This window comes from Myotis yumanensis, unplaced genomic scaffold (assembly GCF_028538775.1).
Source record: "Myotis yumanensis isolate MYYU_CA2020_CCGP unplaced genomic scaffold, mMyoYum1.0.hap1 SCAF_4, whole genome shotgun sequence".
Taxonomy (NCBI): Eukaryota; Metazoa; Chordata; class Mammalia; order Chiroptera; family Vespertilionidae; genus Myotis; species Myotis yumanensis.
Genome location: NW_027223755.1, coordinates 43,189,247 through 43,217,197, shown reverse-complemented (window position 1 = coordinate 43,217,197; position 27,951 = coordinate 43,189,247). Strand labels below are relative to the sequence as shown.

At 37.4% G+C, this 27,951-nt stretch overlaps 2 protein-coding genes across 5 annotated transcripts in view; both read right to left on the bottom strand.

Moving 5' to 3' along the window:
- FAM151B (family with sequence similarity 151 member B) overlaps positions 1–1,026 on the bottom strand; it is a 29,780-nt gene extending 28,754 nt beyond the window's left edge. For both annotated transcript variants that reach the window (XM_070412260.1, XM_070412259.1), the window contains exon 1: positions 931–1,026. In XM_070412260.1, coding sequence (XP_070268361.1) covers positions 931–955 — 25 coding nt within the window. In that variant the 5' untranslated portion in view covers positions 956–1,026. The remainder of the gene's footprint in view (positions 1–930) is intronic.
- Positions 1,027–3,843: 2,817 nt separating this feature from the next.
- The window catches only part of ZFYVE16 (zinc finger FYVE-type containing 16), a 47,726-nt gene continuing 23,618 nt past the window's right edge, over positions 3,844–27,951 (bottom strand). For all 3 annotated transcript variants that reach the window (XM_070412252.1, XM_070412254.1, XM_070412253.1), the window contains exons 8-18: positions 27,660–27,782; positions 26,779–26,934; positions 25,824–26,048; positions 23,549–23,631; positions 22,682–22,786; positions 22,143–22,290; positions 18,628–18,708; positions 13,132–13,294; positions 11,907–12,012; positions 10,794–10,961; positions 3,844–8,941 (exon numbers count right to left, since the gene is read on the bottom strand). In XM_070412252.1, coding sequence (XP_070268353.1) covers positions 8,780–8,941; positions 10,794–10,961; positions 11,907–12,012; positions 13,132–13,294; positions 18,628–18,708; positions 22,143–22,290; positions 22,682–22,786; positions 23,549–23,631; positions 25,824–26,048; positions 26,779–26,934; positions 27,660–27,782 — 1,520 coding nt within the window. In that variant the 3' untranslated portion in view covers positions 3,844–8,779. The remainder of the gene's footprint in view (positions 8,942–10,793; positions 10,962–11,906; positions 12,013–13,131; positions 13,295–18,627; positions 18,709–22,142; positions 22,291–22,681; positions 22,787–23,548; positions 23,632–25,823; positions 26,049–26,778; positions 26,935–27,659; positions 27,783–27,951) is intronic.

Genomic DNA, 27,951 nt, shown 5'->3' with positions numbered 1-27,951 from the left:
CATATGATCCAGTTGTACTCCCTGATATTTACCCAAAGGAGCTGAAAACTATCGTCCAAAATCCTGCACACAGACGTTTGCATCAGCTTTATTCATAATTGCCAAAACTTGGAGGCAACCGAGCTGCTCTTCAGAGGGTGAAGGGATAAACTGTGGCATACCCAAACAATGAAATACTATTTGATGCTAAAAGAGAAATGAGCTTATCAAATATGAAAAAGACATGCAGGAAACTTAAAAGCATATTACTAAGTGAACGGAGCCAATCTGAAAAGGTGACATAACATATGATTCCAACTATATGACATTCTGGAAAAGACAAAACTGTGGAGATAGTAAAAAGATCAGTGGTTGCCAGGGATTGGGGTGGGATAAGGGTTGGATCACAGAGTATTTGGGAGCAGAGAAACTATTTTGTATGATACCACAGGATTGGATACATATCATTATACATTTGTCTAAACCCATAGAATGTACAGCACCAAGAGTGAACCCTGGTAAACTGGACTTCGGGTGATTATGATGTGTCAGTGCAGGTTCACAATTGTACTGCTAACTGGGGAATGTTGATAATGGGGAGGCTATGCATATATCCAGGTAGGGGATATATGGGGAATCTGTTTCTCCCATTCAATTTTCCTATGACCCTAAAACTTCTCTTAAAAAACACGAAGTAGGGCGCAATATTCTTGCCATTCTTGGTCGCCAGAATGGTTGTTTTTTTCCTCTTAACACCCACGCAGAACCAAGGTTCCAGGCCAATGGATTGTGGACGCGCGCTGAGAATGCGGATTGCCAGGATCCAAAAAAGGGAGGGGCGCTGCCACAGGTGTCTCTCAAAGTGTCCCATTCCCCCATCTCTTCCCACGCACAGGGCAAGGAAAGTGCAGGAGGCGGAGCCCGTTCGGCGGAGCGGGGACTGGCGCTTACCAGGGCCCCCAGCGGTCGTTGCCATGGTGACAGACGCCTGCGGTCCGCAAGCGCTAAGCCGTGGGCACCGCGATGACCCTTCGCAGGTGGCGTGGAAACACGACTCCACGAACGAGGGAAGAGCCGTCAGTCTCCGAGCGCGGCCTGAGAGCAGCTTGGGAAGCGGAGGTGGAAGGGAGGGGGGGGGTGGCGAGAATGCGCAGGCGCACAGGCTGCGGCTGGTGCGCAGGCTCCGCGGCCTCTGGGCTGTTCAAGTGTCGCGCTAATTGTGTTTTTGGGAAAAATAGTCAGAAAAAAGGTAGGTAGTTCTGCAGATAGGCCGGGGCTGGGAAGAGAGAGGCAGAGGGTGAGGCCCCAAAATCTTTAGATCTGGTCCTGCCAAGGCAACCGCAGGTGGGACTTGAAATTTAATAAATCTAGCAATTGTAAATTATAACTTTCCTAATTTTTCTTATTCCATTTGTTCAAATCTAATAATTCATTTCATAAGAAGCACCTTAGTAGTAATAATTCTGTTGTATTACGTTTTATTCTATAGTGTTACTAGTTCCGTGGATGGAATATCATTACAAGGATTTCCAAGTGAAAAAAAATAAAACTGGAAGCAGGTTTTGGAACTGGTGAGAAGACTGTGAAGTGTCCTGAGGCAACTGCAAAGAAAATGCCTTCCCTTTACATGCTGGGCTTGGATGTGGTTGTTTTTTTTTTAAGTGGGAGATTTTGCACTACTCAGCTTCCGAATGTTTAAGAACAGCGTATTACACTTTTTACATTATATCTTGACACATATTACTTACCAGACTTCCTTTTATAACGCCAAATTTGGTTTTCCGTAGTATTATTTATTTCAGGCACTGCCTGCCAGCTCACAATTAAGTTTTGGCAGCATTGCCATATTTGTTTATTCAGAAACTAGTTCCCCTGGTGCACAGATTTGTGGACATTGAAAGGAAATTAATTAGAAGGTAGCCGGTGGGGTGGGACTGGAGAGGTGGGCCGGACACACCCTAGAGCCAACCTCCCGTGATCCTCCCTGGCCGGTTGCACCTGGGGCGGTGCCCCTGCTTGAGGGGTGTCTGTGGAGTGAGCGGGGCCGCTCCAGCAGGTTGTGGGAGGAGGGGGGGTCCCTCAGCCTGGCCTGTGGGGATCGGGCTGAAACCGGCTCTCCAACACCCCCCGAGGGGTCCAGGATCTTGGGTGATGCACCCGGGAATTGGGCTCCCTCCTTTCTGGTTCCGGGGTATATCACCTGAGAACCACCACTGCCAAGTCACCACAGCTTGGCAGCTCCTGCATTGAGTGTCTGCCCCCTGGTCAGACAGTTGCTAAGCCTTTTTTATGTATAAATATGTTCTTGGACCATATTATTTTCATTTTTCTCTTATTTAACAAAAATTAAAATATTTTGATATAATTTATAATCACATATGCAATTTATTTTTAAATGTTTCTTTTCTAAGAAAGGGATATGAAATTATAGACCCCCTAAACCCCTAGTCTACCTCCATACTCACCCTCACTATATCTTCCATATCAGGCAATCAGCATTACTTACTGCATATGTATTCTTTGTGATTTTTAGGCATGCACAAGATAGAAACTATATAGGTCATACAAATTATGGAACATTTTTTGTTCAATCTTAACTTCATTAAGATGTCCTTATGCGATGGTGTCTTATAGGGTAGATTCATTAGTACCCTTCTCTAAACTGAGTTAAGGCTCTTATAGCTATAGGTTAACTTTAGACAAAAATAGCTAAGTCATTTCCAAATTCCATAACCCACCCCTGCTCTACAGGTACCGCATGCTTGATTTTTAAATTTTTATTATTTCTTTAAACACAGAAGGCATAAATCTAATGCCTAAGTCTGTCTGAGTTTTTCATTGTTTCTACTAATTCTTGCCTCTGGAGACTAGCTTCCATTTGTGCCTACTTTTTATTTTTTACTGTGTTAGATGTTACATTTGAAAACTAATTTGAGGCCTACAGTGAAATTACTTTTCTATGGAGAGGATTTACATTTTTGCCATGGTGACAGCACCAGGAGACATCTCCAGTATGGGACCACCCTAAAGCAAGTTAAATGCTTAAGATTCTTTGTGCAATGTGGGCAATTCTAAACTTGGCTATACTTTTACATAGTTTATACTTCTGGTTCATCCTCATCCAAAGACTAAAACCGTTTGGGATCGGTCTCAGCCTCTGTTGGGAAAATTCTGTTAGATTCACCACCTTGTGTAGGCCTTGAACTTTGCTATGTCCCCTTTACTCTATAAGGTTGTCACAGTAGGGCCCCATGTTCACTTAACTTCTCTTTTTACCTTTGGACAGGACATCACTTGCTGCCTTAAAATCTCCTTCATGTTTTAAGATGATTTTTAAAAATACATTTTATTGATTTTTTACAGAGAGGGAGAGGGATAGAGAATCAGAAACATCGATGAGAGAGAAACATCGACCAGCCGCCTCCTGCACACCCCCCACTGGGGATGTGCCCGCAACCAAGGCACATGCCCCCAACTGGAATCGAACCCGGGACCCTTCAGTCCGAAGGCCGACGCTCCATCCACCTAGCCAAACCAGTCAGGGCTTAAGATGATTTTTTTGTATCTTAATCAGCTTTAGTTGTTTTTGGCAGGAGCATGATCTAAATATCCTAGCATGTAATTTCCAGAAACAGGAAGTTTCCCGTAATTGCATTTGTTTATACATGGCCAAATCCTACTTTTTCTTTTAGTGTTCTCTGCCCTTAGCACACATTACTTGTGGCATGGAATCCATAAATGCTGATAATATGCTGTCAGAGCAATTTATCATTTTTAGCCAGTTTTACTTACAGCTGCTAAAGATAAAGGTATCATCTGTTAATTCATATTTGTTGCTGCATATAAATAAATCACTAGAATATATCACTTTAAAACCACAGATGTTTATTTTACACAGTTGCTGAAATTCAAGAATCGGAGAGTGGCTCAGTTGAGTGGTTCCCATGAGGTTGCAGTTTTGGCTGGAGCTGCAGTTTGAAGGCTTGACTGGGGCTGGAGGATCCACTTCCACTCATGTGGTTGTTGTCAGACTCCAGTTCCTCGCCAAGTGGGCCTCTCCACGGGGCTGCCCACACCTGGCAAATGGCTTCCCCAAGAGGAGTGATCTAATAGAGAGGGAGAAAGAGAGACAGAGAGGGAAGGAGATGGGAGAGAAAAGGATGAAAGAGGGGGGAGAGAAGTGCAGCAAAGATGGAAACCAGTCTTTTATAACATAATCGTAGAAATGACATCCCATCCTTCTACCATATTCCATTGGTCGTAAAGACCAACTGGTACAGTGTGGGAGGGGACTACACAAGGGTGTGAATACCAGGATGCATGGAACATTGTGGGTTATCTTGGAGGCTTTCAAGCACCTTATTTTACCAAAGAGAAAAAACCTTTATCATATTCAGAGGTTCATAATAAAGCACTTGAATTAGACCTGTTTCTTCATTCGTAAAAAGCATGAAAATATGGTTTCAATGTTATCTATGCAAATGCAGAAAATATTTCCCAAAAGGTGTTAAATGTTAAATTGCATATCATTCCAAGCTAAATCCCAAACACAGAATGTAAATATTTAAAGCTACTAATAATGTCATGTAAAAATAAATGTGTTAAGTGGTAAAAGATAAATTTAGATGGTGAGGCTTAGTGCCTGGTAGAAAAAACAAAGATTTTAAATAAAGATCAAATAAAAAATAACCATGCAAGTGTTTTAGTAATGAAAATTTTAAGAGAAAATAACCCTCCCACTGAAACATATGGTTATAATTTCAATAATGGATTTTCTTGCCTTTCTGCAATAAGATGCTTTTATCAATTACTGAGGAAAAGAAGCAATGCAATCTTTTAAGATTCTAAACATAACCACATAATTCAAAGTAATTGAAGTATAATTGAAATTGTGTTCTTCAGTGTAAATAGTATGCTACATTTGTATAAAAAAAAAGGACCCCTGGTCAGCTGGGTCAGTTGGTTGGAGCATCGTCCCTTACATAAAAAGGTTGTGGTTTCTATCCCTGGCTGGGATGCATGCGGGAGGTAACCAATGTCTTTCTCACATCCATGTCTCTCTCTCCCCCTTCCTCACTCTCTAAAATCAATAAAAACATAACCTCGGTGAAGATTAAAAAATATATGTATGTATTTGCTACTACTGTACCCAAACTTAGGAAGATACACAAGAAATTAACAAAAATGATTATCTGTTGAGTATGGAGAATGGGAAGAACAAGGTATGTGCATACAAGGTGACAGGCAAAACTTACATTGATAAGTTTTTTCTGATATGTGAATCCTGTACATATATGGAACATTTTTTTAATTACAAAGAAAAATCAAAACCTAGCATGGTTTGGAGGTTTATTTCAAGATATATTATTTAAAAATGAGTAAAGTTATGCTTACTGTTAAAAAAAAAAAAAGCTCTATTATTTACTTATGAAACAGTATCTAAATCGAAGCTGTTATAAACTTGGGCATTTGAGATACCATATCAGGCTACTACTTTTATAATAATTAAATTATAAGGTAAGACATTCACAGAAACACAAAAGACTATTTATTTTAATCTTTACCCAAGGATATTTTTCCATTGACTTTTTTAAAAAATATATATTTTATTGATTTTTTACAGAGAGTAAGGGAGAGAGATAGTTAGAAACATCGATGAGAGAGAAACCTCGATCAGCTGCCTCCTACACATCTCTCACTGGGGATGTGCCCGAAACCAAGGTACATGCCCCTGACCGGAATCGAACCCGGGACCTCTCAGTCCCCAGGCCGACGCTCTATCCAGAGCAAAACTGGTTTTGGCGACTTTTTTTTTTTTAGAGAGTGGAAGAGAGAGGGAAAGTCAGAGAAATATTGATGTGAGAGAAACCCATCAATTGGTTACCTCCTGCAGGAGCCCTGACCAGGGTTCCAGGGCCAGGGAGGACCCTGCAACCAAGGTACATGCCCTTGACTGGAATTAAACCCGTGACCCTTAGGTCCACAGGCTGATGCTCTATCCACTGAGCCAAACCAGCTAGAGCACAAAAGACTCTTTAAAGTAAATTGCCTTATGAGGGAAAGTTTGGTCTTTTTACATATTACTTTTTAGATTTTCAATTCTTGGCTAGACAAGTTTAGTGCCCACCATCTAACAGGTTCTCAGGTTGCCTCTCTTTATTGGTATAGTTATCCTCCTGGGTTGTTTTTCAACCACCTAGATTAGATCTATATTTCTATTATAACAATTACTTTAACTTTGTCAATGATCTGCTTCACACATTCGACTCCAAGAGGGAAAGAACTATTTATTCACCTTTCAACCAGTGAAGGCTAATAAAGTGCTCTGCAGATAGCAAGTATATATACGCAAAGTTTGTTCGATGGCTGCATAAAACAGCTAGATTTTATTTCACATTTCAAAATTCAGAGAGAGTAGTATTACTAGTAAAGGGCATAAGACCAAAAACAGATCATTGCAGACTGAGTACAAAGAACCATTTCTATTTTTTCACCTTTAAAAATATGAACAACATGACCAAAATAAGCAACAAATGCATTCAAAGACATACTCTACAAAGAATACTTTATTTTTATCCTCACCTGATGATATTTTTCCATTGATTTTTAGAGAGAGTGGAAGGTAGAGGGAAAGACAGAAACATCGATGTGAGAGAAACACATTGATTGGTTACCTCCTGTAGGAGTCCTGACCAGGGCCCAGGCCCGGGAGGAGCTTGCAACCAAGGTACATGCCCTTGACCAGAATCTAACCCGGGACCCAAACCGGTTAGGGCTTAAAGAATACTTTAAGCCCTAACCGGTTTGGCTCAGCGGATAGAGCGTCAGCCTGCGGACTCAAGGGTCCCAGGTTTGATTCAGGTCAAGGGCATGTACCTTGGTTTCGGGCACATCCCCAGTAGGGGGCGTGCAAGAGGCAGCTGATCGATGTTTCTAACTCTCTATCCCTCTCCCCTCCTTTCTGTAAAAAAGCAATAAAATATATTTTAAAAAAAGAAGAATACTTTAAAAGGTGCCTCCAAAGGCACATAATTCCAATTTTTATGAAATGTAGATTTTTTAAAAAAACAAATCAAAAGCTATCCCATCAAGGAAGAGCCCTCCACCATTTGGTTATTTTAAATTCAGTATTAATAGATTGTGCAATAATTTATATTGCAAAATAAACACACTATATAAAGAAAACATAAATTGAGTTTGATATGTGATTGCTTTTAACTTATACTATTGCAATTAATTTCACAAGTAATGTGTTACTTTATTTAATATTTGCAACATTTCACACTGTTTTTGAAGTAGCTACTCCCATACGATTGATATTCTCCTCCATACTGTCTTTGGCTCGTACTACAGATGTGATTAGTAGGAACCATATGACCAATCTGATAAAAATTCTTAGCCTCTCCTAACCTAAGACCTCAGTTCCTGAGTTTAACAGTTTTTTGGTCTTCAAGTTAAGATACTTCCTAAATATTTTTCTTAAAACAGGGCTCTTTAGTATAATTTCTTTTTCTTGAGATATACAAGACTTTTATACAAAAACATATATTTTCCACTTAAGAATAAAAAAAGCATCAAAATATGATTATATTTTATATAACTTAAATGACAGGACTAACTAACAATACATTCATTACTCTTTTTTTCAACACAACATTTCTTATTTTGCTGTTTGAAGTAAAGAGGAAAGTTCTGTAATAGTTTTAAATACATAGAATTTAACTTATGTTAATATTCTGTTATAAAAAATAACTACCATATAAAGAATTTAAAATATGCAAAAGTAATTAGTTCATTAAAGTTTATAATAAATACATTAGTGTCAATGAAAACATGTGAACTTGCCAAGAAACTTGTAAGGTTTAAAGGTAAAGTAATAAAAATCTGTTTCATGCTTCATTTATTGCTACATAATAACTATTTCAAGGGTCATCTGGCCTGTCGTCAATCACTTTTTATATAAGTGGCAAATATAGTGGTACACTTTGGAAAGAAAAGAGGAAAAATAATATACTGCAATACAAAAATATTGCCTATTTATAAATTATTAAAGAGTTATAAAACACATACCAAATCACATGTTCTCGCTATAAAAACAACATACTTAAATTACAGAAGCACAGAATCCTGAAGCACCCACAGTTATTTTAAGAATACCCATTTAATCAAGAGAAAACCAAATATGGAATAATTTGAGAAGAAAAAAGGAAAATTTTCTGATTTTAATCCAAACAATCAGAGTTTATCTAGTCATGGAGGTAGGTCTCCACTCCAATTATACAAATAAGTTGTCTGCCTTATTCAAAGAACATCATATTAAGTCTAATATGGAAACTGGTCTGTGCTATTGAAGTATATTTTTAACAGACTTTAGAAAACAGCAATCTAACTGGCATATACAGAAAACAGATATTTCCCTTTATTAGGTTACATCTGAAAAAGAGCCTTCATTAAAATCGATCTTGGCATAAAGAGGTATTACTAAGTGCAGATACTTTGGCATAGCATTTAAATAACACAATAAATGCTACAAATTTCTTGAAGAAAGAAGTTATCCTTGTCTTTTTAGTATTTTTTAAGTGTAAATCTTCAAAAACTGGATTGCATTACGTTTTTAGAGATTGAAATTGTGCTAATGATTTTAAAAAGATCATTCCGGCCTATAAAGCAAAACTTCTATGTATTTCAAACATTAAACATATTTACTTTTAGTGTTTGTGGCATTTTAGGTTTAGTGCTGGAGTTAGTTTTAACAAATCAGTTTGCAATATAAATAATATGATTGACTAATATCTTTTCACTAAAAAAGATTTTCTATAATGAAAAATACTAATTCAATTTCTAATGGTAAACTAGTAGAGTTGGATGTTCCACCATGGATCACAGGTATTAGAGCACTATCAAGATCATTTAGATAATGCTGAGGAAGAAGTCGGCCTTCAGATCCTGCCTGAAATTCAACCTGGAAAAAAAAAAATCTTGGTAAGTCAACCCTAGAAAGTGAGCAATCTTGTTTAGCTCAGCAGATGAATGTAAAAATAATTAAATTAAAAATATCATCCAGTTCAAGCATGTTAAGAAAATAATTGACATTTTATTCATAAAATATTCTCCTATATTTTTATCCATCTACTACATAAATTGTAATTGTTCTTCCCACATATATCATTAAAATAAAATAAAAATTGCCACTAATTCATACTTTAAGTTTCTTCTCAATGAACATGTAAACACACTGAAGGGCTAGATTTTGAATGATTAACAACATAACTTAAATACAAACCCCATGGTATTAATAAAAATAATCTACTTTAAAATATTTTTAATTTGTTGTTGCATATTTAATATTTAAATTTAATGTTGCTCATGAAAATTACATTTTAATTTGCCTAAAGAAATATTAACAGTGCTTACTCAAATAACACACAAATATCAGATATTTCCTTGAAAAAGGAACTTTTAACAGTGAGATGAAAATATAAGTTCTTTCCGATAAGAACTCTGAGTACAACACATCCTGGCTGAAAAAAAGCAAATCTTCAGCTTTTGAACTCATTCATATTTAGATAAACCATTCTAAAGAAGAAACTGCTTTGAAATTTATTATATTGGATGTTGGAAACAGAAATGTGCATTACAATAATACTGGAGTACTATTTTTTACCTATCAAATTGGTAAAGTTCAAAAGTTTGATTACATACTGTTTTGATAAGTATGTGAGGGGAAAGAATGCTCTCACAAATTATGGTAAAAATATAAATTGGTATAACCTCTATTTTAGACAGTATGGTAATACCTATTGAGTACATTTCGGACCAGACAATTCTACTTCTAAGAATGTTTCTGATATACTCACACTTACACAAAGGCAAAATATTGTGGAGAATCTAAATATCAATCAGTACATATAAAAATGCATAAGAATTAGTTAAATAAGAGTACACTTATATAATAAACTACTACTATGCAACTTAAAAAGAATATGTGGTAACGTGTAATATCTCTAAGGTACAGTAAGTTAAAGAAGCAAGGTTAAAAAAATACAGTGTAAAGGGGGAAATGAAAAGGACACACACTTATTGCTGGTACATGCATAAAATCACAAAGAATACATAAAAATGGGTATCATTTGATTGCCTCACCAGGAAGAGTAAGAGGGAGTATTGAGGTGGACAAAAGGGTTTGGAGATGAGGATGGAAGGAGATCTTTCCAAGTCTATTACCTTACACAACTCTACTGGGCATCATTTACATTGTAGCCAGGAGTTAAGGCGCCAATTACATAGACTACAATCAGAATGCTGTATTCTGGAAATGTCCAATGAAGTTGTACTGTTATGTATACACTTTTAGAGTAAATTTAAATCGTATGAATATAGAATCTATTCAGAATAATAAACTGAAAAACAGGAAGGATTGTTGTGGAGCAGGGGGTCAGCAAACTATGGCCTGAGAGCCAATCGGCCCACTGTTTTTTATAACAAAGTTTCACTGGAACAAAGCCGAGCCTATTAGTTCACATACTATCTATGGCTGCTTCTGCACTATAATAGAAGAACTGAGTAGTTCTGAAAGAAATCATTCAGCCCGCAATGCCAAAAATATTTACTGTGTAGCCTTTTACAAAAAAAGTTTGCTGACCCATTGTGGAGAATAAAGGAGATAATGAACACGAAGTGTGTGCACAAACTGATGTTCAACAAATTTTCATTGTCTTCATTCATCCCAAAAGAAAAGGTTAAAGAAACACCTTTTGATTATTTTAATATATAATAAATTCATTTAGAAAATACATTGCAAAAACATGCCTCACCATATCAGTGTCAATGGAAACTCTGAGGCCAATTTTATTCATCCCATTGCTCTTTAAAGTTTTCAGGTGAGGGCACAGTGCAGCACTACAAGCCATGGCTATTTCTTTTGCAAACTGATAACGAGTTGCTGAAATAGATACTTCCTGGTCCTTTAGAAAGTAGAACACCTGAAATTAGGAAACAAGTCATGATTTAAAAATGCAACAATTGCTACTTTCATTTCAACTTTATTAATAAAATTCTAATGCTAGTGCCATGAAATTCATTAGCTTAAGAGCAATATATATATGAACATTACACATGGACATACACACCATGATCTACACGCACAAACAAACCATGATCTATACTATAAGTTAACTTAAAACCAAAGGTTATAGAATTTGGAAATGACTTAGCTATTTTTGCCTAAAGTTAACCTGTAGCAACAGAGCCTTGTTAACTCAGTTTAGAGAAGGGTACTAATGAATCAACCCTGTAAGATTACCATCCTATAAGGACATTTTAATAAAGTTAAGCTAGAACAAAGTAATAATGTTCTATAATTTCTATATTCTCTATAGTTTCTATCTTGTGCATGCATAAAATTCACAAAGAATACATACGCAGTAAGTAACACTGATTGTCTGACCTGGGAGGTAGAGAGAGGGTGAGTATGGAGGTAGACTAAGGGTTTAGAGGTCTACTGTATAATTTCATATGTCCTTCTTAAAATAAAAGAAACTTTTAAAAATAACTTGTATATGTGATTATAAATTGACATCAACAAAATCTTTTAATTTTTGTTAAATAAGAGAAAAAATGAAAATAATATGATCAAACAATATATTTCTTTATAAACAGAAATGGAAATGCTGCCAAAATTTAACTGTGAGCTGGCAGGCAGTGCTGTCATATAATAGCCTGAAATAAATAATACTACGGAAAACCAAATTTGGCGTTATAAAAGGAAGTCTGGTAAGAAATATGTGTCTCAAGATATAATGTAAAAAGTATAATACACTGTACTTAAACATTCAGAAGCTGAGAAGTGGGAAATCTCCCAGTTAAAAAAAACAAAAACCATATCTAAACACAGCATGTAAAGGGAAGGCATTTTCTTTTGCAGTTACCTCAGTACACTTTACAATCTTCTCATCAGTTTCAAAATCAGCTTCCAGTTTTATTTTTTCACTTGGAAATCCTTGTAAAGATATTCCATCCACGGAACTAATAACACTATAGAATAAAATGAAATACAAAAGAAGTATTACTACTAAGGTGCTTCTTATGAAATGAATTATTAAATTTGAATAAATGGAATAAGGAGAAAAATTATGAAAGCTATAAATTTAAAACAGCAGTAAGGTATCTCAATTACATATAAAATAATTAAAACTACTTTATATTCATTTACCAAGATTTCTTGATGTGTAGCAAATTTTACCTACTTTTTCATATGTCCAATTCATACCTGAGGTTTAAAATATCTTAGTCTTGCCCTAACCGGTTTGGCTCAGTGGATAGAGCGTCGGCCTGCGGACTGAAGGGTCCCAGGTTCGATTCCGGTCAAGGGCATGTACCTTGGTTGCGAGCACATCCCCAGTGGTGGGTGTGCAGGAGGCAGCTGATTGATGTTTCTCTCTCATCAGTGTTTCTAGCTCTCTATCCCTCTCCCTTCCTCTCTGTAAAAAATCAATAAAATATATTTAAAAATAAAATAAAATATCTTAGTCTTTTAACAGAAAAGCTGTCTCATGAATTTTTTAAAAAAATCTATTTTAGAGTCCTACAGCATTAGCCCTCTTCTTTCTTTGCTCCAGACCCCTTAGCCATTCACCAAAAAGAAAGGAAGGAAGGAAGGAAGGGAGGGAGGGAGGGAGGGAGAAGAAACAAAATGGGTAATTGAAAAAAGGAAGGAATGAATGGCAGTAATTCTGTAAGGCCTCTAAAGTATATATTATTAAATTCAGTTGTTTGTATTTACAGTGAGTCAGTATAAAACAGAATAAACATCCAAAGGGAATCCTTTACTTACTTGACAAAAATAGGTACCCTACCACAGAAAAAGTGTCTTGCATCAAGCCCACACTGCTACACAATGGACATATTGTCATTGGCCCCCTCCCAATTGACCACCCTTCAATAATTGACAGCATCCTGGCCAAGAAAACACACATGAGGCTGGTTAGGCATATGTTTGAAAAAGAGACTGAATATATTAATTGAAGTATAAGCACTGAAATTCATGGTATAATTCTATATTTATTCATAAAAGATTTCTTTTTATAAACAAGATGTTTTTATCCTTCCCCTTTCCATCAAATCAATTACATTTTAGTAACAAAAAATTCTTACCCTTTGTTTCCTTTTTCTTCAGGATCTACCCAGCAGATGTCCACATATTCTCTCAGGTCTACAGCATCAACTTTCCCACATGTAATCTTAAAGTCTTTTTGTTCTCGTAGAGCTAACCGCAAGCCATCCATGGTCTCTGGAGTTATTTGTACCATTAAGCCATCTGAAAATGAGCGTTATGTTTCATATTTATTTTACTAAATATCAATTTATATGTCTAAGCCATAAAATTTATTCCAAAATACAAATGTATTTTGTTATTTGAAAATATTTAAAAATCATCTGTTATATCATTTTAATGGTTGTTTTCTATTAGGAAGTAAGAAAACTATTTCACAAAGGATTAATTTTTTAATGGTAAATAAATTTTTTTAAATGAATGGTTAAAAATTTTCCATTTCTGGCTATGACACCAAACTAGCTCTTTCATAATAACCAACCATAAAATTAGACAAAATGTATGAGGCAACTGTTTCAATCGTGGACAGTAGGAAATGCAATACCATGATCCCTATAGGAAAATTCAACAAGGGAGCCCACAGTTGCCCAGGCAAAGTCTTGGGACAGTGTCTGGTGATCCATTAAGCTGCAATGGCCCTACTGGCTTAAGAAGCCAGAAATAACAGACTGGAAAGTCCTTGAATCTGAGGTCAAGACAAAGAAAAAGGGGCACCAAAAGACTTTGTGTAAGGGTCACTTTGCATCATTGGACTAGAACTGGGAAGAGTGCTAGAGGTTGAGTTCAATCAGCAATGGCCGTTTATTTAATCAAGCATGCCTACATAATGAGACTTCTACAAAAATCCACAAATATCCGGGTTCAAGGAGCTTCTGTGTTGGGGAACACATGAGGTGTTAGAAGGGTGATGTGAAGGAAGGGCGGTGGTACGCCTGGAGAGGGCATGGAATCTCCATGACCCCTTCCCCATACTTAGCCCTGTGCTTATCTTCCATTTGGTTGTTCTTAAGTCATATCCTTTATAAATTGCTGGGGTCCAACCCCAGCAGGTCCAGGGGTCCCCAAAGGTGTGGACGGAGTCGGCGAAGAAGGAAGGACATGGAGGCTGCGTTCAGTTGATCAGCATAGCAAGGTTCTCCCGCCAGATTCTGTTGCCATGTTCTCTCGCTAGGTTCTCCTGCCATGTTCTGTCTAGGTTCTCCAGCCAGGTTCTGTTGCCATGTTCTCTCGCTAGGTTCTCCTGCCATGTTCTGTCTAGGTTCTCCAGCCAGGTTCTGTTGCCATGTTCTCTCGCTAGGTTCTCCTGCCATGTTCTGTCTAGGTTCTCCAGCCAGGTTCTGTTGCCATGTTCTCTCGCTAGGTTCTCCTGCCATGTTCTGTCTAGGTTCTCCAGCCAGGTTCTGTTGCCATGTTCTCTCGCTAGGTTCTCCTGCCATGTTCTGTCTAGGTTCTCCAGCCAGGTTCTGTTGCCGTGTTCTCTCGCTAGGTTCTCCAGGTTCTCCAGCCAGATTCTCCAGGTTCTCCAGCCAGGTTTGGTCACCAGGTTCTTTAGCCAGGTTCTCCAGCCAGGTTCTATCCAGGTTCTCCTGCCATGTTCTGTTTAGGTTCTCCAGCCAAGATCTGTAGCCAGGTTCTGTCCAGGATCTTTTGCCATGTTCTCTCGCTAAGTTCTCTCTCTAGGTTCTGGCTCTAGGTTCTGTGTCTAGGTTCTGTCTCTAGGTTCTTCAGCCAGGTTCTCTCGCTAGGTTCTGTTTCTAGGTTCTGTGTCCTGTTGTCTTGTTACATCTGTATTTATACCAGTTGATTCCAATCCTATCAATCTCTATTCCAAAGGTTAGGGCGTTTCTTATCTCCATTCCAGGGAGTAAAGATTATGTAGCTTAAGTGTGATTGTTTGTAGTTAAAGTGATTAATTACCCGCCTGGCACTTAGTTAAGGGGTTTTATCCCCTCCCTAACTTCAGGGAAAAATCCCTACCTGGGGAAACAACCTTTCTTGGAGAGGTGACCTTGGTTAAAACACATAGCGCCAAGAAGGTGGGCAAACATATTAAGAACAGTATGCCATATACGCCAGGTCCCTTGAAACATGCTGTGCAGATGTTTCTTGCCTGCAGCGACTGTGTCAAGCAGCAAGGATGGACCGGCTCCCGGCAATAAATGCTTTATTATAAACCAGTAAACATAAATGAAGTGTTTTCTGAGTTCTGTAAGCTATTCTAGCAAATGTTTGAACCAACCTGAGGAAGAGGTAGTGGGATCCTCTGATTTATAGCCAGTTAGAAGTGTAAGAGGCCCTAGACTGCTAATTGGTATCTGAAGTGAGGGGCAGTCTCGTGGGACTGAGCCCTTAACCTACGGGGTCTGTGCTAACTCTGGGTGGTTAATGTCAGAACTAAATTGTTGGACACCCAGTTGGTGTCAGAGAACTAGAAAATTAACTGATGTGAGGGGAAAAACCCACACATTTGATGAGAGTAAAAAACCTCTCTCATTGGGAGAAATGAATCACTGATGCTGGATCAAGTCCTATTCAAATGCAAAAAAATGTCAATGGATCCCTATCTGATACATGCATATTAAAGGCAGAGCTTTAAATCTTTTGGGACAAAACAGGAGAACATCTTTTTAACCACAGGATGGAAAGATTTCTTAAATAAAAAACATTAACCATAAAAGATTAATAAATTACATAGTATTTAAAAGAAGACTTTCTATTAAAAACACACTATAAAATGATGTAGGAAATCTACAGTATATAAAAAACTATGCAACTATAAATCAGAAAAATTTACAAAACAACAGAAAAATGGGCAAAAGATGTGAACCGGCTTTGCACAAAAGAGACAACATATATGTCCAATAAATATGTTGTAAGATGCTCTACTTAATAGGGATATGCTAATTATGACCATGTTCAGAGATACCTACCAGATTGACACAAATTAAGTAGTCTGATAAAACTAAGTTTGGAGAATATGAAGATCAACAGGAAATCTTAAATAATGAAAATAATTTAGCAATATCTTGTAAAGTTAAACATTTTCTAATCTATCAGCCAAGAAATTCTACTCCTGGAGATATAATCCAGAGAAACTCTTAGACACGTGCCCAATGTCGACACACACCAAGAATGCTACTAGAGAGAACCAAGATGGCGGCATAGGTTAATGCCGGAGTTTGCTGCCTCGAACAACCACTTCAAAAATACAACTAAAAGACGGAACGGACATCATCCAGCACTACAGGAAGGCTGGCTGAGGAGAGATTCTACAACTAGAAGTAAAGAGAAATCCATACCGAGACTCAGAGGAGGCACAGTTTGGAGGTGAAATACTAAGGTGCAGAGGTGCGTGTGGAGCGGGCCGGCGGCGGAGGGCGCGGTTGATGTTTTCAATCGGGAGGGAGTTTCAGACTCTGAGCTCCAGATCCGGCGAGTCTCAAGGGACCCAGACTCAAACGGGAGAAGCGGGAAGGCAGCTTTTTCTCCGAGGTTTGCAGCGGTTGCAGAGCCGCTGGGGACGGAACTGAGAGCAGCCATAACTGCTCGCTCCGCCCACCCTGTAGATCCCCTGGGACCCGCCCCGCCCAAGCCTTGCACAGAGGCATTTGCCGGATAGCCTCAGGCAAAGGCTAGATTAGCACTGCCCTAGAGATCCAGCACAGAAGCACTCCCACTGCAGACACAGCTGATTCTCATAGCCAGTTAGCCTGGAGGTCAATTCACCCCTAGTATTGCCGACAACAATTAAGGCTTAACTACAACAAGACTGCACACAAAGTCCACAAGGGGGTGCACCAAGAAAGCATAAAAAATGCGGAGACAAAAAAACATGACAGAAATAGAGGATATAGAGCTAAAAAACGCACTTTTGAGGGCTTTCAATAATTTGCTAGAAACTGCCGATAAACTTGATGAGAGCCTCAAGAAATCTAATGAGACCCTCGATGTTGTGATAAAGAACCAACTAGAAATTAAGCATTCACTGACTGAAATAAAGAATATTATACAGACACCCAACAGCAGACCAGAGGAGCGCAAGAATCAAGTCAAAGATTTGAAATGCGAAGAAGCAAAGAACACCCAACCGGGAAAGCAAAATGAAAAAAGAACCCAAAAATACGAAGATAGTGTAAGGAGCCTCTGGGACAGTTTCAAATGCACCAACATCAGAATTATAGGGGTACCAGAAGATGAGAGACAGCAAGATATTGAAAACCTATTTGAAGAAATAATGACAGAAAACTTCCCCCATCTGGTGAAAGAAATGGACTTACAGGTCCAAGAAGCGCAGAGAACCCCAAACAAAAGGAATCCAAAGAGGACCACACCAAGACACATCATCATTAAAATGCCAAGAGCAAAAGACAAAGAGAGTATCCTAAAAGCAGCAAGAGAAAGAGGCTCAATTACCTACAAGGGAATACCCATACGACTGTCAGCTGATTTCTCAACAGAAACTTTGCAAGCCAGAAGGGAATGGCAAGAAATATTCAAAGTGCTGAATACCAAGAACCTACAACCAAGAGTACTTTATCCAGCAAAGCTATCATTCAGAATTGAAGGTCAGATAAAGAGTTTCACAGATAAGGAAAAGCTAAAGGAGTTCATCACCACTAAACCAGTATTATAGGAAATGCTGAAAGGTATCCTTTAAGAAGAGGAAGAAGAAGAAAAAGGTAAAGATACAAATTATGAACAACAAACATGCATCTATCAACAAGTGAATCTAAGAATCAAGCGAATAAATAATCTGATGTACAGAATGAACTGGTGATTATAATGAATCAGGGACATAGAAAGGGAATGGACTGACTATTCTTGGGGGGGAATGGGGAGTGGGAGATGCAGGAAGAGACTGGACAAAAATCGTGCACCTATGGATGAGGACAGTGGATGGGGAGTGAGGGCGGAGGGTGGGGCGGGAACTGGGAGGAGGGGAGTTAGGGGGGGAAAAAAAAGGAACAAATGTAATCTGAACAATAAAGATTTAATTAAAAAAAAAAAGGATGCTACTAGAACCATTGTTCATAATAGCAAAAACAGAGAACCAACCCAGATGTTCATGATTGAAAGATAAATTGTTACACATTCACAAAATAAAATATTTAATAACACTGAAAATAAATAAGCCATAGTTGCTGGCAAAAACATGGATAAATTTTAGAGACATAAAATTGCATGAAAATAATAAGCTCCATAAGACTGTGTGAATAATGATATCAATTTTATAAATCTCCCAAATAAACATTATTTAGGCATATTTTTATACAGTGTAAAAAAATTAAGCAAGAGGATGATAAACAGTATTCAGTCTGGTAGTTAATTTTTGGAGAGAGAAGGAAGAAGGTGTAAATAGATCCAAATATTGATCACGTTCTAATTTTTGGGCTGGAGAATGATTTCACAGAAGCTTGTGGTACTTTGGAGAATATGACATAACTTACATATACCCTTTTATATAAATATCAAATATAGTTTCAAAAAGAAAACTTTACATTTTTACATTAAAACAATCTTAAAGATGAAACTCCTACCTTCAACTATGCTGGACTTAGCAAGAAATCCTGAAGATGATTTTAGAGCTCCATTGAAAACTACAAAACTTGCACCTGTCACTGATAAAAAAAAAAAACAACAATTATGTTTTAACCTGCTCTATTTTATGTTATAATTTTTTAAAAATATATAATATTTAAAAAAATATTTGTTAAATATATAATGTGCAGCATGGCACATTTTAAGTACCTGATAAATGCCATGCCCACACCACTTAAATTAGAAAGCTAATAAATAAGATAAATATTGCATACAAGTTAATGGTTGTATCTAATAATTGATGGACAGTTGTATTAATTAAAATGTTTATGTTGCCCTAGCAAGTTTGGCTCAGGACATAGAGCATTGGCCTGCAGACTGGAGGGTCCCAGGTTCAATTCCCAGTCAGGGCACATGCCCAGGTTGCAGGCTTGATCCCCAGTAGGGGGCATGTAAGGGGCAGCTGATCAATGATTCTCTCTCATCAGTGATGTTTCTATCGCTCTCTCCCTCTCCTTTCCTCTCTGAAATAAATTTTAAAAATATATTAAAATAATAAAATGTTTGTGTCTGTGTCAGGGAGAGTGTGAGAAATTGATCATCCACTACTGGTGAGAGCATAAATCAACAATCTCTGGGTGGACAACTTGATAATTATCTACTAAAATTACAAATAAATGTATTCCTTATACACCAATTCCATTTTCAGAAATTAATGGTACGGATACAATGTTATTCACAGTATCTATATATATCAAGAGCCCAGGGCCATCGCAACCAAACGGATGACCGAACAGGCTGAGTGGGGTGACAAGGCCAGCAGAGGGTTAGTGAGGGACGACCAAATGACTGAACAAGCAGGCTGCCTGGGGTGACGAGGCCGACAGGGAGGTTAGTCAGGGATGACCAATCGACCGCAGCAGGCTGTGTGGGGCGACCAGGCAGGCAGGGGGGTTAGTGAGGAATGACCAAATGACTGAACAGCAGGCTGTGTGGGGCGACCAGGCAGGCAGGGGGGGCAGTGAGGGGCAACCAAATGACCAAACAGCAGGTTGTGTGGGGCGACCAGGCCAACAGGGGGGGCAGTGAGGGGCGACTAGGCCGGCGGGGGCAGATGGGGCAACCAGGCCAGCAGAGGGGGCAATAAGGGGAGACCATGCTGGCAGGGGGGGCAGTTTAGGGGTGACCAGGTTGGCGGGGGGTGGCAGTTGGGAGCGACCAGGTTGGCAGGCAGAGGCGGTTAGGGGTGATCAGGCTGACGAGGGGGCCAGTAGGGGCAGTCAGTCAAGCAGGCAGGTGAGCAGTTAGGAGCCAGCGGTCCCAGATTGTGACAGGGATGTCCGACTGCCGGTTTAGGCCCGATCCTGAGGACATCCCCCAAGGGATCCCAGATTGGAGAGGGTGCAGGCTGGGCTGAAGGGATCCCCCTGTGCACAAATTTTGTGCACTGGGCCTCTAGTCCTATATAATGAAAGGCTAATATGCAAATCAACCGAATGGCGGAACTATCGGTCACTATGATGTGCACTGACCACCAGGGGGCAGACACTCAACCCAGGAGTTGCCCCCTAGTGGTCAATGTGCTCCCACAGGGGGGGCGCCACTCAGCCAGAAGCCGGGCTCACAGCTGGCGAGCGCAGTGGCGGTGGCGGGAGCCTCTCCGGCCTCCACAGCAGCATTAAGGATGTCCAATTGCCGGCTTAGGCCCACTACCTACATGGAGCAGGCCTAAGCCGGCAGTCAGACATCCCCCAAGGGCTCGTGAACTGCAAGAGGGCAAAGGCAGGGCTGAGGGACCCCCCTGAGTGCATGAGTTTCATGCACTGGGCCTCTATTATTTTATAAATAGCCAAGGACTGGTCAAAGTTATCTCCACCAATATAAAGGACGATTAAATGAAGTACACATATAAAGTGAAAAGTTATGTAGAATGTGAAAATTCTTTATATACTGATATAGAATAATATCCAAAGTATGTTAACAAAAGAAAAAGCAACGTGTAGTCTGGAACAAATGACTTATTTAAAAAATGTCTCAGAAAAGATGTACATACTGAAACTGAAAATACTGGTTTGGTTGCCTATGGGGAGGAGGAGAGGGTAGCCTGAGGGTCAAGGAAGAAGAGACTTTATACTATAAATATTTGTATCTTTCAAACTTATACCATATAAATATATACCTATTCAACAAATATTAAATAGTTGTTAAATTTTAATGTCAAAAATATCACTGACATGTTAAGTGAAAAAAACACAATGCAAAAGTATAAATATCCAGTATTATATCATCTATTTAACACAGATATTAATATAAAAAGGAAATACAGTAAAAATATCAACAATGGCTATATATTGGCACTTTTTTCTTTTACTACTTTTTTCTTCTTCTTTTTTCTTTTGCTACTTTTAAAAATATATTTTCCAAGCTTATTACAAATGAGTATAAATTACTTTTATAATCAGAAGAAAAAACTGTATTAGCTGACAGATGTTAGAATATTTTAAAATTTGTTATTTTATACTAATGTATTAATTTTATGGAATGCGTACTTCCACATAACTTTCCATTGGTTAGGCCCTCTACTGCACGAGTTTGGTAATCCAGCAGTCACTAAGGTCATTCAACCAGAACTGAGAGTCATGTCACTCAGACCTGCTATGTACTCTACCACCTTTATCATTTTTATATTCCCAGCCACTTATAGTTTTATAAATTATTCTACATTCTTATCTATCCTGTGCTCCCTTAATTAAGAGAGTTGGAGCAAAAAGCATGTAAAGGTGAAAAAAACCTCATTCAAGAGACAAATAACTGGGGGAAAAAAAAGACTCTCACCATAAGGGACATATTAAGCCTGAATATCTGTAGTGTTCCAAGTCTTTAAACCTAATGTAGCCTAAGAGAAAAACACAAATCAGAAGCAATTTTAAAATATTTCTGTGTGTTTCCTCGTAGGTGTGGCTCAATTGTTGAGCATCAGCCTATGAACCAGGAGGTCATGGTTCAATTCCCACTCAGAGAACATGCAGGCTCAATCCCCAGCAGGGGGCGTGCAGGAGGCAGCTGATCAATGATTCCCTCTCATCATTGATGTTTCTATCTCTCCCTCTCCCTTTCTCTCTGAAATCAATATATATATATATTTATGTAGATAAAACTTTTTAAAAAATATATTTTATTGATTTTTTTACAGAGAGGAAGGGAGAGGGATAGAGAGTTAGAAACATCGATGAGAGAGAAACATCGATCAGCTGCCTCCTGCACACTCCCTACTGGGTATGTGCCCGCAACCAAGGTACATGCCCCTGACCGGAATCAAACCCAGGACCCTTCAGTCCGCAGGCCAACGCTCTGTCCACTGAGCCAAACCAGTCAGGGCTGTGTAGATAAAATTTTAAAGCATGTTTTATCACTGTCAATTCAGCATACACGTAAAATATCTATATTTTCCCTTTGAAAAGAATTCTATTTATTGAGGTGGTTTAATGGATCAACACTAGGAACCAACACTCACCTTTTCTAGGGTGGCCAGTGGCACTATTGGCCTGTGTTTGATAAACTCCATCATTCTGTACACAGACTAGATGAGAATCTGCTTCTGTACTAAAACTAGCTCCAATGCTAATGACATGTTCATTAGAAGAATTTATTACTTTCATTACCTAGGGGAAAAAAACAACATTCATTTAGAAACACTTTTACCATTTCATCCCTTTATCAGTTACACTAATTTAAAGAGTCACATTTCTGACCAGCTTCATAAGCCTCAAACTTTGGTCTGGAAAACCCCCAAGAATGTGATAGAAACAAAGGTATTAAGATAAAATCACCTCAATGCATAAAACAGTAAAAAAAAAAAAAGAAAAAGAAGAAGAAGAAAGGATAGAATTAAACAAATGCCTTGTTAGGAAGCAAATCTAAAACTTCAAAAATAATATATTTTGCCATTATATATTAGTCTGCTTCAAAACATCAAATTTAATTGACACATTTCTAAGGAAATCTAATGTTCAATAATTATCTTCAAAATTTTAATGAAGCAATTATACTTACATCATTGTATTTTTTCCGAGGTATTTTTATGCAGCTCTTCCCCATTTCCATATGAATCAATAGCTGATCTATATTATGCAAGGTATACTGGTAATTTCGAAGGTCCTATATAAAATTATGACATTTCCATAAACCTTAAACTACTATTTATGCACATTTACCCATTCATCAAATCCATTAAAAAGTATCCATCATTTTAAGACTTGTGATACATAACTGAAAATGCCATCTACGAACTAGTACTAACTTATAAAACCAACTAATCCAGCTACTCCACAGAGTAGTAAAACAATATCATTCCCAGGAAGAATTCTATAGTATTTGGGGGTGATCTCCTCTTTCTATTTAAAGATCTTTCAAATAGGTCTTCAAACTGAATATTATAAATCAAAGTAAGTCCACTGAAATACTTTTTTCTGGTAACAGGTAAATACAAAATTCTAGAAATCTGAGGTGGGAAGGAACCTGAAACATGGCCTATTCCAATCCTTCCTAAAGCAAATGAGGACACTTAGGCCACACTTTGTTCACACTCACCAAACTTACTAACTTTACAAACACTTTAACTACATCTTCAAAAGCTTCAACATCTGTGTAGATCTCACATTACCTAAATATGTAAGCACCCCAGCAGGATGAATTGAAAGGCAATATAAATCAGGTACATATAAATTAGATGTGCTCTAAAAAGCAATTCATTAGAAACAACCCATTTGCGTTAAATGAACTAGGATATATTTATAAGTAAACTTTCATTATACCAAGTATGCCAAATTAAAATAGGAAAACATAAGTGTGTAAAATTTACTAAACACATTTTTAAAGTAACAATATAAGAACACTTAATAAAATAGTTCAATTACTCACAACAAGTAAGTTCATTATAGTGTGTCCTATCTCTCCAAAAAGAGGTTTTCGGCCTCTGATACTTGTTAGAGGAGCAGGGTATGCTATACAAAAGAAAAAAAAACTGGTTACTGTCCCCAAAGCCCAAACAAACACAAAAGAGTCTTGAATGTATTACCTTTAATTTTTATTCTTCAAACAGTATAAATAAATTACCCCCAATCATTTCTTTGGGGAAAATTAACCCATACTGAGTACTAATCAGGTGCTGCATTGAACTGGGAACTCTGCATACATTATCTTATTTAAACTCTATAACAACCTCATGAGGCAAGTATATCTACCCCTACTCTACAAATGGGAAAGCAGGTCACAAAGTTAATGTAACATAGGTTTGAAATTTGGTTTGCCCGATTCCAAAGCATTTAGTCTTTTCACTATATGTTTCCACAAAATTATGATGGTTGGAAAATTACAGTAATTGGCTAAAGCCCCCTATCAAGTTCTGAATTTGAAGAAAAATAAGAATTAAATATTTTAATGGTGTGTACAATTAATATTCAACTGTGCTAATTTACAGATTTATATAGTAAACTTTTATAGTTCCTGGGTCAGCATGATAACAGAAGCACACAGAGTCAGAGAAATCAATGCAGAGAAGGAGAAGGGACATGGAGCCTGTCATCTAACAACTTTCCTCTTTCTTTAGGGCAATATAAATACTGCACAGCAGGAAGAAAAAGATAGCTTGCTGGCAATGTAGCAGGACCTCTAGAAGGAAAGGAAGGTGAAAAAGCAAGGTAAGACTATTTCTATGATGATAAAAAGCAGGTACATTTTTAACCTTCAGTTTAGGTAAGGAGCAAACCTCTCTAATACCTATTATACAAATACTAGAGGCTCGATGCATGAAATTTGTGCAAGGGCCATGGCCCCGGCCCCCACCCGCCACCGCCGTGGCCCAGGGCCTCTGCCACCTCTGCCGCAGCCCCCACCCACTGCAGCTTTGGCCAGAAGGAAGGACGTCTGGTTATGCTTTTGTTATTATAGATAAGTTCTTAAAATTCTAAGACAACACACCTGACATTATCTATTTTCAAAACTTAAGTCAGGGGAACTCACATCTTTGCTATTACATGTTTTGTGGTGTTTAAAAGGATAAGTTATTTGGAGGACAGGGGATGTAGACTAGAAAAAACATAAGATGGCTGAAACCGGTTTGGCTCAGTGGATAGAGCGTCGGCCTGCGGACTGAAAGGTCCCAGGTTCTATTCCGGTCAAGGGCATGTACTTGGGTTGCGGGAACATCCCCAGTGGGAGATGTGCGGGAGGCAGCTGATCGATGTTTCCCTCCCATTGATGTTTCTAACTGTCTATCGCTCTCCCTTACTCTCTGTAAAAAAAAAATCAATAAAATATATTTAAAAAAAAAAAAATGCTGACTCTGCAATACCAGCATTAAAAGAACTGAGTCAGTGTTTAAAAAAAACATAAGATGTAGTGGTAAATGACATTAAGTAAATGCTGACTTTTTCCTTTATCTCTTATGAATCAGGGAGCATCCTGGTGATTTGACAGAAGTAATTTTATTTAAAACTATTTTCAAAAGGTTCTGATTTAGAATGACATCCTGTCAGTTTCAAAGGGACCTCACAAATCATCTAATCCAACATTTAATGATATTTTAACCAAATGACCTCAACATAAAAGCATAGACAATCCCCATTTGAAAATTATACATAAATGATACAGTCTACATCACTTTTAGGTAATAAGCTAAATGTCAGGAATATAAAAATAAGAAAAAGGAACCTCATGCTTAACAAAGATGGGAGCCACTATTTTTAAGTATCTCCTTCTCTAAAAATAGTCAACTCTTGATTATAGTCAGGAACTGAAAGTAGTAGCACTGATAATCCAAAAGTCCTTTAAGTTTGACTCTCTAATGTACACAAATTGAGGGGGGCAATAATTTGTCTCCTTACCGCGTAGGCAACATAAAATGAACTCTCTACAGTACATGCTTTTTAGAAAACTTCAAGTTTTTGTGGGTCTGTTCTAAAATTTAAAAAATATATTTTAAGGTAAGTTTATATAATAATTATAAACTTGACTTCATGACATATCAAGGTTTTGTAGACTAATTTGGTAGTAGAGGAGGGTTGTTTTGGAATTTTAAAAGTACAGCGAAACAGAAGTGGTTCCATTAATCCATTAAAATTTCGATTTTAATGATACCCCTGAATTCTTTTACTATTTGAACCTATGAAATTTAACTTAATATTCTAAAACTTACCTTTATATTCCGCACCCAATCTCAGCATTAAACGCATAGGGAAAACCTTTGCCCAGGGAATCTCTAGCTTCTGGATAAGAATTCCACAAAGAAAAGGATTACTTGGTAAGGGGAGATCATCAAGTTTCTGAAAAGTAGGTGTAATAAATAGGAATCCTCCATGGTCCTTGCTACCGAGAAAACTCTCGGTAAAGGTAATATTGTCCAAGTTTTCTATGTATTTTCCTGGAAATAAAATCATTTAAAAAAGATTTTAAGTTGTTTGAAGAGGCTTTCTGAGTTTGAATGTTCCCATATAAACTTTCTTATACAAAGGCAATGTAGAATTTTATTTCCACTCTAGAACAAGCATCTATTCAATACCTTGTGTGCACAAGACTTGGTTATTCCTGGAGATAGGAATAACCATAAGCTATTTAAAAAATTTCCTCCTTACAGCATGGTCAAGTAAAATCAAAATGTCCCCCCAATCTTATACAAACAGTAATAAAAACATATAGACACATAAAAAATAAAGAAGGTAATAAATAAATAAATAAATAAATAAATAAAATAAAGAAGGCAAATATATTTGACGTAAAAATTTTTTCAAATCTGTATAAAGACACTAATCAGATAAAATGCTAGATTTAAGGAGACTGAAAACAATGATTAAGACCTGAAAAAGCAATAATCTCTTCACAAAATAAATTTTTAGTACAGTTAGCATAACCAAAAGCATAAATGCCTTTAATTAATTTGTCCATCCCCTAGTCTAAGAACTTGTATGCATGCATATAAGCATAACCAATGGACACAGACACTAGGGGAATGAGGGCATGTGCTGGGGGGTGGAAGAGGCCGAGGGAAGATCAATGGGGGAAAAAGGAGAAATATGTTCTACTATTTGTAATATTTTAAACAAAAAAAAATTAAATTAAAACAAAAATAAACAGTTCAAAATAAAAAGCTATACCTTTTAGAGCATCTTTATATATGGAGATAAATAGTCTGAAGATGTCCTTAGGAATAGTATCTTCATTTGGCAAACATAACAATAGAATAATAATTTCTGCCTGTCCCAAGCCATGCAATCCATTGGTTGAGAAGTACCAATATTTGTCTGAGGAATCTTAAGTGATAAAAGCATACAACTATCAATTTCCACTTCTATTAACCAAAAAAACTAAATATAATTGTCTTTTGCATGAAGCACAATTTTCAAATTCCTTATTTTTCCAGAGTTCTCCTCACAAAAACTTTGAATTGCTTAAGATTAATGTAGAAAAGAGAAAAGATTATCTGAAGGAGTCAATTAATAAATAACACTAAAATAAAAGATGCACTAATATGGTGAAATGTAGTGGGTAAGAATTAGGTTAGTCTCAAAGAGAATGAAACGCTGAGAGATGCATTGTTGAGTACTAAGGATTATTTATTACTGAAGATTATTTAGTTTCTTACTTTTAATTAGATCACAAGTCATTGACTTTAAACTGTCTTTATTGCTACTAAATCAGGATTCTTGCTTACCTCAATTACCAAATTTTAATTTCGCTAAAAGCTAAATGAATGAAATGTATTTAATTGTATCATGAACATCAAAATACAGCTCAGCTATAAGCCTATGACCTTAACATAGGACTTACTGAGGGACACTAGTAAAAATCTGTAAGCTTGTATTTCAAGTCCCACTGAATATAAATTTGCAAAAATTTATATTCATATTTGGCTAAAAAATCCAATATCCAATGCTGCTTATTTTCCATGATTGCCAGTATAAATCTAACCTGAAGATGTAATTAATTCAGAAATACTGCTTACCAATTAGGCAAAGAAAGATGAATCATTACTTACAAAATACTAACTTGACATTAACGAGTAGATTAGCATTTAGGACAAATGTAACAGGATGAAAAGCTTTGTCTTCAAGAAGCAAAATGATCCGCTCCTGAGATGGGTGTTCTTCTACTACAGGCACTAAATCATGAAAATGACATATAATTAGAATAAATATGACATCCTGTTAAATATGCTTGCAGTGAAAAAAACAACAAGATTTATAAATCTACCAATGGCTTGAGCAAATTTAAACAAAAGCAAACATGTTCCATAAAGTCAATCAATATCCTGGACAACTGTTATATAC